At 39.7% G+C, this 14,426-nt stretch overlaps 1 protein-coding gene across 1 annotated transcript; it reads left to right on the forward strand.

Moving 5' to 3' along the window:
- The first annotated feature begins 1,377 nt into the window (after window positions 1-1,377).
- LOC146616046 (gastrin-releasing peptide receptor-like) lies at window positions 1,378-6,163 on the forward strand. Its single transcript, XM_085374590.1, has 3 exons — window positions 1,378-1,796; window positions 3,267-3,618; window positions 5,849-6,163. Exons 1-3 carry the CDS (start codon window positions 1,378-1,380, stop codon window positions 6,161-6,163), a joined length of 1,086 nt encoding a protein of 361 aa, XP_085230716.1.
- The last annotated feature ends 8,263 nt before the right edge of the window (window positions 6,164-14,426 follow it).

Here is a 14,426-nt window from a genome sequence, read left to right on the forward strand (position 1 = left end):
TAGACAGACTCACAACACTAAATGTCGTAGCCAAAGGTATGTGGTCTGCTGTGGCCAGGTCATTTAAGAACCTATTAGATATGTCCTGCTAAATGTTTCTCCTTGTGGAAACCTAAAATGTTTTAACCGAACATGTATAGCACTGCTCCATCTCCATATTATTCCTGCACATGAAACCACATTTGGAGCCATGTAATCCACTGGCTTTTCTTTACCATACTTATTTCCCCTGCTCACAAATTCCTAGTCTGGTCTTCATCTCTACTACAGTGTTTTCAACACAAATCTAGACTCTCAACCAAGAGAAACAGTCACAACAGCAGTAAACCTTAGGGCGACCTAAGAAAATATATATTTTAAAAAATTACAGCAATTATTTTCAGATATCTCACCTCTGAGAACAACACAGTCCATTCCTGGAGATCCTTGTGGAGCTGGTCTGGGGTAAAAAAAAAAAAAAAGGTAAGATCTCTTCATCTCTTAACTTTCCAAGGCAGAGGCTCACAAAGCTTTTCCAGAATAACCAGTCACTGCCCATCTCAGACTCCAGATGGGATCCCAGTTCTGTCATCACATTTGTTGTGGAAATTTGAAATAAATCTCAGTGCACACAGCCAGGTTGCCTTTGTTACAGAATATAAGTAGTTTTACTGCTTTATTGCGTCTTTTAATGTAAACAGTGACCAAGTGACAAGAAGCTGTTGAGACGTAGGTGTATGAGTTATTGGCATACATCGCCGCCTCCTGAAAAACATCACACATGAACATAAGCAATATACAGAGCATGTTATGTTCAATAAAGATCATTTATGCTGAGTACAAAATGGCGAAATATTGTGTAGCTGAGCTACATAATTCATTTTCCTTTTACAAGTGCTGTCCAACCTAACGTTTTTAATAGCTTCATATTGAATTCCACAGCACATCCAATAGAAGTCAATTGTTAACCAGTATGATTAGAAAAAATCCACTTGATGGCATATGTGAAATCTCTTTATGTTGATGTTAAGTCGTGAGTTATACTGATCTTTAAGGCATCTTGATATCATTCTGTTACCAAATGCGCAGCGTAACCTCAATTTTACGCACTCCTTTGGTGTCAGCCTTCACTGAAAGGCTGATTCCTTCATATCAATCATATTCTTGGATTCCTACTTAGAAAGCATGTGTATGTAAACATGTAAATAGCCCTCCCAGCCTCTGAGGGAGGAATATGTTGATTTTAAGTGCCTTTAACACAAGTGTTCTGTCAGATCACACTATACCCACCATTCTTTAAGCCTGTGACGCACGCGTGAGCAGGGAGGTATCGTTTATAAAAGCAGCCAACAAAGGCATGATTATTAGGACTGAAATAGTAGACTGAAGACCACCGATATGTCGCTGGAGGAGTCGTTCTTGTTAACCCCAGAGGACAGCACACTTCTGCTCCTGAATGTTTCCAGGGTATTTTGGGAGTCCGCAGGAGAGCAGCAGCACCACTTCAGCATCTGGCTCCCTGGTATCGGCATCGCTGCTATCTACGGGATCATCATCATCGTGGGGCTGATTGGAAATGTCACTTTAATGAAGACGTGTCTGTTGGTGAGGTCCATGCGGACGGTGCCCAACTTATTCCTATCCAGTCTGGCTCTGGGGGACCTGCTGCTACTGGTGACCTGCGCGCCGGTGGACGCCAGCCGGTACTTGGTGGACGAGTGGCTCTTCGGCCGCGTCGGATGCAAACTGATCCCTTTCATCCAGCTCACCTCTGTGGGAGTCTCCGTGTTCACTCTCACTGCTCTCTCCGCTGACCGGTACTTGTCACACAGCCAGTCTGAGCTACTATAACTCTTTGTGCTGTTGTGTTAACGGCAGGATAATATGTTTACAAATGATGGAGGGAAATGCGCTTTTACGCATGGCTCCAGCATCGTAGACACAAGATGTAGAAAGTCTAATTTTAAAACAGTCAAATTGCTTCCAAAAAAATATTTTGATTATTTGACTGTTTGTGTAGTTCAGTTAACTCCTCTTTGTAAATAGCTCTTAGAATCAGTGCCAGGCAGATGTTTTTTTTTTCTCTCGATTTATGTTTTAAAATGCTGCAGGAATTTTATAAATAACAATTTGTTTAATAAATGAAAACAGTATATGGTTTAACATATTTGAAAAAACAAATCTATATTTAGAAAGCAACCTGAGCTAATCTTTATTAATCTCATGCTCGGTGTTCATATTTGCCCACATGCAACAACAAGCATGCACCACTGCAGTGTCTCTGAATCCTCTGGGTTAAATGAAGAATCGGTTCTGTTGGTTTAAATGAGATTTTAGAGGAACCCGATAAACATCAGGCTCTTGTTGGAATACTAAGTGCGCTATTATTTGTATAGATTGATTAAATATAAATAAAGCTTCACACTTGGGGGCCCGTACCCCTGCACAGAGTCAGAGGCGAAAAAGAAAAAAGAATGATCTGAGCAGAAAAATGGAAAAATATCTGTCTGTCAGACTCTTCTCAGATCTTTGAGAATTAAACAATGACTTTGTTGCCCCAGAAAATCATGAATTCAGTACAAAGAAAACATTTTCTTGTTGGTTAAACCAATCATTAAAAAATATTATTTCATTCTCCTGTAGTTGCCAAAAGGGTTTACTTTGTTTGGTTTTTTTGTTTGGTTTTTTTGTTTGTTTTTTTGTTGTTGTTTTTTGAGATATTGACTTCACACGTGCATAGATGAGTCCACGTCCGAGGATTATTAGTCACTGTGCTGAACTAAGATCAAAAACGGGTTCCGGGTGAAAATTGAAGTGAAGCAAATGTCTGAAAATATGTCGAGGACGCTTTTAGTTTCCAGTGTGTTTAATTATCCTGCAAATTTAATAAAGACACAGGAAGATCGTGACAGTTAATCAAGCTGATTGCAGCGTAGCCATCAAAGTGTTTTTCTGTTTGTTCACTGCTTTGCTGCTATTAAGATATCTTGTAGGAAAACACTGAGCCACAGTTGGAGTATTTAACACCAGCTGTAATTAGCATTCTGACTTCCGCCACAGGAGCTTTTCTCATCTTCTGCTTCCTTTCATTCAAAGCCTGCTTTAATTTTCTCTGCCACAGAGAGATAATTTGGTTTGATTAGAAAAAAATCAACCGTGCCTGCTGTTAAAAATCAGCCATGAGATAATCGTTTCTCTCTTTTTTTTGTGGTTGTTTTTGATTGCATGCGTAATGAAGAAACTGCACTGAGCTCGTCTTCATTCACAAATGCTGTTTCTTCCTCTAGGTACAAGGCTATCGTCAAACCGCTGGACATCAACAAGTCCAGTGCTGCTCTGAGCATCGGTTTACGCGCAGGGATGATCTGGCTGCTCTCGGTGACTCTGGCTGTGCCCGAAGCCGTCTTCTCCGACCTGCACACCTTCACCACCAGCCACACCAATGAGACGTTTGTGACCTGCGCCCCTTACCCTCACGCGGGGGAGCTCCACCCGAAGATCCACTCCACCGCCTCATTCCTCATCTTCTACATCATGCCCCTCTTCATCATATCTGTCTACTACTGCTTCATCGCTCGCAGTCTGGTCAGAAGCTCCGCGGACATCCCCGCCGAGGGACACCTGCACTTTCAGAAGCAGGTCAGACCCCGAGCTCTTCTTATTCTGCTCTGAAATGCAGAATAGATTCATCTTTTTGCTGTTTTTTATTTTCTTTTTGAGGATCATTCTGTTCTGATCTGAGAAGATTAGACATGGGACTCACAGGGCTTCACACAATTAATTAGCTTACCACTGGGTGCAGGGGTAACAGCTGTATCCAAAGTCTTAATTCACTTTAATTGGCACATTTTATCCAGATTAACATCTTCAGGAGCTGGAGCATTTGTTGCTGGGACCCTACTGATCCCCACTGTCCATTAAAGTTTCATTCCTACTCCAAAAACCCAGAAACTAACCTGCACTGGGAGCCCAAGGATCAGTCAGAGGTCAGTTAGTTGGCTGAAAGGCGATTAGAGGTGGACTAATTTGTCTTTATTTCAAAGCCAACAGAGACAAAGAGAAAGAAACTGTGGACATGATTCACACTAACCATCAGGTCATCTTACTCGTCTATCATAATACTCCGAATTCTCAAATTTGTCAGATACTGAACCACATCTCTGAGTTTGCTGAGCACTGTGAAGATGTTAAACTGGGTCTCAGTGAATGAAGGACATTTTTCACTCAACGCACTAAAATCAAACAGTTATTAAAGAAAAAATTAGGATGTGCTGATAATGAAAGTAATTGCTGGCCACTGTCTGAAAACACATTGTTGGGGTTTTGTGTGTGTGTGTGTGTGTGTGTGTGTGGGGGGGGGGGGGTTAAGGTTTTTTCTTCTTTTACTCATCTGGTTGCCTGGTAACGTCTCCCAGTAAAGGAGTCCCTGAACCCCTGATTAACTGCAAATTATAGTTGAAAATTAAGGTTTAGTGCAAATTTAGAAAAAGAAAAAGAAATTCACTTTTTTATCTGCCAAAGTGAAAACTTCCCTTCAGTTCACAAAAACACAAACACAACCTTGGACTGTAGACTTTTATGTCTAATGAGGCCTTTGTAATGGTGTTACACACTGGGTTAATTGCTTAGTAAAGTCCTGTTTTGAAGCTTCAATTTAAAAGTTCTGGCCTTTGCCATCCTAGTTTTGTGAAACCAAGTGTGACAACTTCACATTCATGATCCATTTATGCTACAGTGACTGTGTCCAATATTCATATGTATTTGCGTACATAGAGCCTATTCAGAGGGTTTTCAACCAACGCAAATGTACTCAAAAATCCCAAATGTTGCTCAGCATGGATGATGCTGTGATTAGTCAACATATCGGGGTGACAGGGATGGGAGCAACAGCAGAGTTCACCAGAAATGTGAACAAAATTTTTTTTTTCTATTCAGGCTTGTGTTGATCCAGTTCTTACTCTACCAGGGTGCTGCAGTCTATCCCTGATACTATAGGGCGAGGGGCGGGGTACACCCTGGACAGATCACCGGCCTGAGAGACAGACAACCATTCACTCTCACATTCACTCTTATGAGCAATTTAGAATCACCAAGTAAACCAACCTCACTAACTGCATGTCTTTGGACTGTGAGAGGAAGCAGGAGTACCTGTGAGAACCCACGCAGACACAGGGATAAACTGTGTCTCATGTCTGCGTGGGTTCTCCCCACTCCACACAGAAAGGTCCCGACCAGATGGTGGATTCAAACCCAGGACCGTCTTGCTGTGATGCAGTCAAACAAAATACAGCATGAAAACAGAGACAGAGGCAGGAGTGAACACTTTGTCTTTCACTCTTCTCCTCAGCCGACTGATGGACCAGCAGCAGCACAACCTGGAGTATCTACAGACCAGCTGCACCACATATTTCTGACACTGTGCCCATATGACAACATACAGTTTCTGCATGTAGACAGGCCACGCACATACTGCGAATGTGATAGCTTCACTGAACAATAATTTCTCCACAAGTCAAACTGTTAATGCCAAATGATTCTCTACAGCACACCTTGCTTTATTGCTTCTTTTACTCTAAATTAGATCCTCATTTATAAAGTATATATCATGAAAGACTCAAAAACACCTTAAACAAGCGACTGAGGCCAAAACTTTATCAGGAAAGTGTTCACCGAGGTTATAATTTCAGGGCAAAGTTAGGTAATCTCCTCACAGACTTCTATACAGGCAAACTTCTCTTTTAAACCAGAGGAGTCGCCCCCTGCTGGCCATTGCATAGAATCATTTGGCTCTACTTTTCAGACCTAAAGCTCCACCCATCCATCCATTTGATGCAGAACTTACTGTCTCCTCTCTCTCCTCTCCTGTCAGATCAGGTCCAGGAAGCGTCTGGCTAAAACTGTGCTTGTGTTTGTCGGCTTGTTTGCGTTCTGCTGGCTCCCGAGTCATGTGATCTACCTGTACCGCTCCTACCACTACAACCAGGTGGACACGTCGCTGGGCCACTTCGTCGCCAGCGTGTGCGCTCGCATCTTGGCCTTCACCAACTCCTGTGTGAACCCATTTGCTCTGTACCTGATGAGCAAACGCTTCAGGAAACACTTCAAAAAGCAGCTTCTGTGCTGCTCCGCTCCCACAGAGCTGCGCAGCCAGAGCAGCAGGAGCACAAATGTAACGACCGTCTGAACCAATCGGTGTTCATGAACTTCACGCCCATGCTTTGGCAGGATTTGAGCCACTTTTAAGTTCAGTAACATGATAGAAAATTATTATATCATAATAGTACCTGAATTTAATGAATTAAAGATCCTCTGAGGTCTAAGTTGTCGTGATGACCCCAAACCAAAGTTTGAACAGTCAGAATATGTAATTTTGGTTCTTCATACATTGTTCTCCCAATTCTAGACAATCAGAAAACAAAGAACACATTTAAAACTTTTCAAGTTTCAAAACTTTGAAAACTTTTGTTTTGGCCTTACATGTGGTCAGGGTTACCAAAATGTAACTGTATAAATCATATCTGTTAAAATACAAGCAGATGTTATGGATAAACTAAAACCACTGCTTAGTGTTGCAGGCTGTGCCTGCCATATGTTACTGTATGAGGAAATGTATGATGAGTTGATCTCAGCGCTGCACAAAAATAGAAAGGCAAAAAAAAAAACATACACTCACGAGCAACTTTGTTATGTACACCATACTAGTACTGAGTTAAACCAAGTTTGATGGAAAAAGATACTAGTAAGAATTTTCAGAGATTTCTCTTCACAATGATACAACAACATCACAGAGTTGCTGCAGATCAGGTGCACATCCATGATGTTCTAACACATCCCAAAGCTGCTGGATTAAGATCTGGTGACTGTGGAGGCCATGTGAGTACCGTGATCTCATTGTCATGTTCAAGAAAACACCTGAGATGATCTGAGCTTTGTGACATGGTGTGCTATCCTGCTGGAAGCAGCCATCAGTGATAGATACATGGTGTCATAATAGGATTGACATGTTAAGCAACAATACTCAGGTAGGCTTGAGTGTTTAAATGATGCCCTGGTGGTTTTAAGGGAAAAATCGCCCACGCCATTAAACCACCAGCAGCCTGAACAATTGATACAACACAGGATGCATTCTTATGCTCATGTTTATGCCAATTTCTGATCCTACTAGTCAAAGGGTCCAGCAGAAATTAGAACCCATTGAACCAGCCTCAGTTTCCTGTCCTTAGCTGACAGGAGTGGCACCTAGTGTGGTCTTCTGCTGCTGTAGCCTATCCAGAGATGCTCTTCTGCAGACCTGGGCTGTAATGAGTTATTTGAATTAATAATGCCTTCCTATTAACTTAAATGAGCCTGACTATTCTCCTTTGACCCCTGAAATCAATAAGACATTTTCACCCAGAGAACTGCAGCTCGTTGGATATTTTTTATTTTTCAGACCATTCTCTGTAAACCCTTAAGAGAGTTTAATGGGAATAAATCCAAGGAGATCAGCATTTTTTGAAACAAACAATATCACGTTCAAAGTCACTTAAATCACATCTCTTCCACATTGAGATGCTCGGTTTGAACTTAAGGAGGTCGTCTTGATCATATCTACATCCCTAAATGCATCGAGTCACTTCCATGTGATGGGCTAATTAGATATTTGTGAACCCTTAATAAGGTGGTCAATGAGTGCATTTGAATATGAACATCTGTCAACCTATAATATAAAAAAGTTATATGAAGTCTTCTTTAAAAACATGATGCAGATGTTTATCTCAAATCTTTGCAGATGTAAAACCACAAACCATGCGAAATAAAACTGGGCGTTGTTGTATATTGTATAGTTTTCTGTTGCATTAAATGACGTGTTCCACTCCCACTTGCGTTGTGAACTATGCATGAAATGGCTCAATATTTATTTTGTTGTTTGTTTATATCTACAGTATGCCATTTTTAAGGAAAAATGTCAGCGGAGGAGCGATCGCCTGTGACATTTGAAAGTTCATAAGCTGTAAAAATCTTCAAGCTGAACGCAGTAACTTGTGCGCTTCAGTGTACTGCAGAGAAACATTAAGCCACATTTATTGGCTGTTTTTTTTAATCCCATTATTAAAACTGTGAGATATCACACATTGTGTGTGCAGTAATGTGAGGTAGTGAAGTGTTGATTGCTTGTGTACAGCTGTGCAGTGTATCAGTTACATTCAGCAGATATTTGTTGCTTCAGAGTAACGTGTTTGAAGATGAACCCAACAGCCTTCTTTTTCTTTTAATGTAATGCTGCAGCCATTTAAAGCAACCAGAAGTTGTTGTTTCATTTCTTTTATTTGGACGAATATTCAATTAAATTTTTATTTTGTGACTAATTTTTAGTCACGAAATATAACCTCAACTGCTCTGTGTCGTCCTTTGTCGGGGTAAGAATGTCAATCCCAACAAAAATTAATGTACTGTGGTAAAAATGTGAAGAATAAACAAACATAAAATGGCCTTATTAGTCCAGCATCAACTTAGAAATAACGGATGCCTTGTTTCTCAACATTTTGCTGTATTAATATCTCCAGTTCTCCTTTTTAAGCAACCTTTTTTTTGCATTTCATTAAACCTAAATAAATATAAAACCTGGGGATGAGTTCGTCTGTATCGCAGTACAAAGTCTTTCCCTGAGCTGCTTGTGTGACCTTTTCCTAACGAGCGACTCGACCGAACGGAGCTCAGAACTGAGACATAAAATCATCTTGTTGGTAATAATTTTATTTAATTGCCCGATTGAGGTTTTTTGTAATCTCTGAATGAATCAGCAATGAATTAAGGCCTAATTTTATATCAGGAGTTTGATGGTAAGTGCTGAGTTTCAAACTGAGCAGCAGGAGACTCATTATAATACACACCTTTACAAATGAGCGGTACATGCTATATACAGCCCTTACAAAGCCTTTTCTGAAGGCTGAGGTTTTTCTTTGCCGTCTCGGTGAAGACACGTCAAGTTAAATCTGTTCCAACAAGTTCTTTCAGGTCTTTGCAGAGGTGACCTTTCAGAGTGACATTTGAAGTCAGAAAATTAATTCCCCCTGAGCAACATCCGCCACAAAACACACTCTAACCCTCAGTTATTTGGATCCTTTACTGCAGCTGCTGTTTTCCTTCAGTATATTTTGTTTTTATTTTTCTGCCCCTCATTATTAAACTCTTATTTTGAGCCACAGCACGTGCAAGTACACAAATGTATCATTCACACGCAGCTCAGTCGTAATCAAGCATAAAACAGTTTGTCTCCAGAAGCTTAGTTCTCTTCAGGATGGTGTCTGAGGTGCGTCTTGTGACATAAATACACTCACCGCCCACTTTATTTTCAACTGCTCTTTAACAGAAATATCTAATGAGCCAGTCACATTGCAGCAAATCAGTACATTTATCCATGTAGGAATGGTCAAGATGCTGTGTTGAATTTCCAGCTGAGAGAATTGAATGAAAAGGATAAAATATCCACGGAGCAGCAGTTCTCTTGGGGAAAATGTCTCGGTGATTTCAGAGGTGAATAATCAGACAGTTTCAAGCTGATAGGAAGGCAACAGTGACTCAGAGAAGACAAAGAAATGCAGAACATCCTTGAATCCACAGTGAAATGTAGCAGACGAGCAACAGCAGCAGGAGAACACATCAAGCTAGAATTGACTCAAGATCATCAAAACTGGACAACAGAAGATTTAAAAAATGTTTCCTGGACTGATGGGAATTCTGCTGCAACATTCAGATGATGTATCATTGATTAAGGCTGCTGGGGATTATTGGTGCGCGGATATTTTCTTGGGCTTGTTGGTACCAACATCCTGCAGTACGGTGGCCCCTAGAGACAAAGCACGTACAAAATACAAAACACATGCAAAATCCAAAGCACATGCAAAATACAAAACACTTACAAAATACAAAACACATGCAAAATACAAAACACATGCAAAATACAAAACACATGCAAAATACAAAACACATGCAAAATACAAAACACATACAAAAGACAAAACACATACAAAATACAAAACACATACAAAATACAAAACACATGCAAAATACAAAACACATACAAAATCCAAAGCACATGCAAAAGACAAAACACATGCAAAAGACAAAACACATGCAAAATACAAAGCACAACGGAAGTGCTCCAGGACGCTAGGGGCAGTGTTGAGTTTTTGTTACCTAGTGGCTACATAAGCCATGAAGTTTCTAATGACCGGATTTGGTGTGTGGCAGTAAAAGGTAAATGAACCTTTTTTTTAAATTATTTGAATATATATTAGTGTTTGTGTATAAATCAACAACTAATACACATATGCTCTCAATTGTGTAATTTAAGTTATCTAGGTAGTTGTGTTTTGGAAGTTCAGTTTTACGCTAGCAACGTAGCTGTTGTGTTGGAAATGCGTCTGTGTATATACACTTTAGCTTAGGTCTGCCCTTTTCCGTTTTAATACTCCATTTTAAAAGAAAAATGCTGTTTGTTTCAGGGTAAGAATGTTTTGTCCATATTGTGGCCATAACGTGAGAGAAGTTGTCAAGTTCTGCGGTTCATGTGGCAAACATATTGAGTTTTTGGCGTTTGTCAACAACAGTAAGTATTTCACAAATAACATATATAAAAAAGGTTGTCTGAACCAGTTCACAAAGCTGCCATTTGGCTGTTTACAGTTTATTTACATTTGAATGCAGTCCTTATTTACTATATTATTTTTATGTTATATAAATTGCATACACATTATTTTGCAATCATTTAAACCAGTAAGGTATATATCTGTGAAGATTCTTAGTCGTCCAGGTTAGGGTTATAGTTGTAGACTTTATTTGTCTTGAATTTACTGAGGCCCAAAGAAGCAACATATTAATTTCGTTTAATAATGAGACAATACATTGGTTTTTAAATGTCATTGTTATTTAAAACTGCACATTTCTTGTCTGATGATCTATTTTACCATTTCCCATCTTATTTTTTTTCTGTTTATAAGGATCAATTCAAGAAAACATTTCCATTGAAGACCTCATTCAGAAATATTTCAGAGACGGTTACTCCTATAATGAAACATTGGACATTTTGGCCTCAAAACATAAACAGAAGATCAGTCTGACCACACTTAAAAGTAGATTAAGAAGTTTATCACTGTCCCGCAAAAAACATTACTCAACTCAGGCCTTGATTTGTGCTGCAATAATAGAAGAGCTGAAGGGACCTGGTCAACATTATGGATACCGTTCAATGTGGCAGACACTGCGTCAGAAACACCATCTTTCTGTGAAAAGGCATGATGTAATGGTGATGATGGCAGAGCTCGACCCATCTGGAGTCCAAAAGCGCTCAAAGAAAAAGTTTTTACGAAGAGTTTACGATTCACCTGGACCAAACCACACTTGGCATGTTGATGGATATGACAAATTAAAGCCATATGGTTTGACTATCAGTGGTTGTATTGATGGCTATTCGCGGAAGATATTATGGTTGGTTTGCGGAGCAACTAACAGCAACCCAGAAGTCATAGCTCAACACTACGTTCAGTGTGCTTCAGAGTTTGGAGTCATACCAGTGCGACTTCGCACATACTGCGGCACTGAAAATGGGACGATGGCAGCAATGCATTGTGCCTTACGGTCATCTCATCAGGATTTTTTTGCAGGAGCTGCCAGTCATATGTATGGATCTTCAATAACAAATCAAAGAATTGAAAGCTGGTGGTCGTACTTCAGAAAACAGCGGTAGGTTTTAAAATTTTTCAAGAAACAACTATATTAAGCAAATAAAAGTGTGGCTGTAATATATAGTCTGTGATGCAGAAGCCTTGATTTGTATTACACCACCTTTCCTTTATAGCTTCAATGTGTAGCCAAGTATAAGATAGAAAATTTAAACTGTCAATAAAGAAAGTGAGATGAATAGAAATCCAAAATGCACGCACTTTACATCAACTCAAGAAACAGTTTCATAAACGTAAGAAATAGTGAGGCTTTGAAGGATAGTGATTTTGAACTGATGGTATGTTTTTGTCTCTTCTAGAACACAGTTCTGGATGGACCTTTTGAGTGACATGAAGGAAATGCACCTCTTTAATGGTAGTCATGAACACATGTGCTTGGTGCGCTTCATTTTCATGGCTGTGCTTCAGAGGGATCTGGATGAATGCAAAAGAAAGTGGAACACGCACCTGATCCGTCCAGTTAGCCAGTCACGCTGTCCATCTGGTAAACCGGATGTGATGTATTACCTGCCTCATAGGTTTGTATCACTCTTGTCAATTTAAAATGTGAAAAATCAAAAGTCTGTAATTTAAGTAGAAATCACAAAAATGACATTTTTTTTAGCACCTTTTAATCTCTAAATGGTAAATGTCCTGTATTTGTATAGCGCTTTACTAGTCCCTAAGGACCCCAAAGCGCTTTACACAAACAGTCATCCACCCATTCACACACTGGTGATGGCAAGCTACATTGTAGCCACAGTCACCCTGGGGCGCACTGATCTATGCACTTGATCATATAGTCTTCTTTTACTGTATGGTCATAAAAAACAGACACCACAGTGTTTGTACCACCCAAAATTTGGACTAAATAGGTCTACTTTTTTCACATGTTGATTCCAGTGCTAAAATTTATGAAAAGCCGTTTTATATTATCTCCTTAAATACATGACAAAAATCTGCCAATGTTTTCAGCAAGTCAATTGTTCAAGACAGGTAGTTACAGGAACTCTGACCACCTTCTAGTCTATTCAATGCCATAATACAGCCAGTGGTCTTAAGTAAAAGCATATGTTCACTTTAAGCGTATAGCGTTTTCTTAGTATTTTAATAGTAAAAATTTTCCTTGTACAAACTTTTAGGTTTGGTGGACGCGACTGTGGCCTTGCAGTTGGACATCAAGAGCTGAGCCAGTTCAGGATGAGTTCAACTCCCGATTTCTGTGGAGACCCTCACCTACAGGAATATTTTGAAGGACTAAACAGTGGCTTCAGTTCATCACAGACATTGGAATCTTGTGTGGAGAACTACATCAGACTAAAAGGACTTGCTGGGTTGTAATGCCAAGGTTCCCACACATCCCAGAACTGTGGATTCCACTTTGTGGTTATAATAATGCACCACCTGCACTTTTGTTAAGGCAAAAAAAAATGTTTTTTGCTTCAAGTAGATCACAATTATAGTTCATCAGTTTATAGTCACTTAAAAAAATAGCCTTTGTGTTTTTCCAAATAAGAATATCAGTTGTGACGATGAGATCAAATAAATTATTTATCCTAACAGATGATATTGTGAAGACTCTCTTAACCTCCACCTTAAATGCAAGACACGTGTTGGTATTATTAGCTTTATTAATACAGGTTGATATAAAATAAAGGAGTAAAAACACTCTAATTTAAGTAATAAGATTTATTGTTAACGTTAACAAGGCAAATTACACTTTGCACTGAAATAGAAATTGTGTAAAATGTACAATATCTATGAATATATCTTTTCTAAATGCTGGATAGTAGTAAAGGGAATTCTAAAGCTAAGGGTACTAAAAAGTAATCCTTTCAAATCACAGACATTTACTTTAGCATTGTAACTAAAACAAAGGCCTTGGCCCAACAGATATCTAGCCAATTTCTTTAAACCAGGGGTGGCCAACCCGCGGCTCTCGAGCCGCATGCGGCTCTTTGCCTGGTTTCATGCGGCTCTTACGTTCATATCAAAGTTTATGTTTGTGTTTTGATTTTTTTTATGTTGTTGTTTTAAAATGTGCGCGTTCGCTTCGCTTGAGTTCAATACGGTATTTTCATCAAATGCGCATGTGTGTGAGATGAAAATACCGCAAAGTTTCCCAGTAGGAGCAAGTTCGCCCTTAAAATGGCAGGAAAAAAATGCACAGCAAAAAGAAAATATGAAGAGGAACACAGGACGTTTTTAACAGAGTGGGAGAGTTTATATTTTTTTGTTGAACGCAATGGTAAGCCATTCTGCCTTATATGTCAGACGTCATTAGCACATTTCAAAGCTTCAAATCTTCAGCGCCACTTCAGCTCACTCCATGCTAACATCGACCAGGAATTTCCAAAAGGGACTGAACTTCGCAAGCACGAGTTGGCCACTTTGAAAAGTCAGGCAGAAAAGCAGATACAGTTTTTCCAAAAATTTACGAAGCGGTCAGAGACCATAACGCTCGCATCCTATCAGCTGGCTTGGAACATTGCACGGGCTAAAAAGCCATACAATGAAGGGGAGTTCGTTAAAAAATGCCTCAGTGATGTTGTTGAAATCTTGTCTCCTGAAAACGACAAATTAAAACGCATGGTATCAGACGTCCAACTGTCCCGCCACACTGTTGAACACAGAATATCGGACATTAACACGGCTATTGAATCACAGTTGCACTCTGACCTTCAAGCATGTGAGTATTTTAGTGTCGCATTGGATGAGAGTTGTGATATACAAGACAAGCCTCAG

Source organism: Diplotaxodon limnothrissa, linkage group LG16 (genome assembly GCF_057381915.1).
Source record: "Diplotaxodon limnothrissa isolate DT_005_m linkage group LG16, D_limnothrissa_male_GT1.1, whole genome shotgun sequence".
NCBI lineage: Eukaryota > Metazoa > Chordata > Actinopteri > Cichliformes > Cichlidae > Diplotaxodon > Diplotaxodon limnothrissa.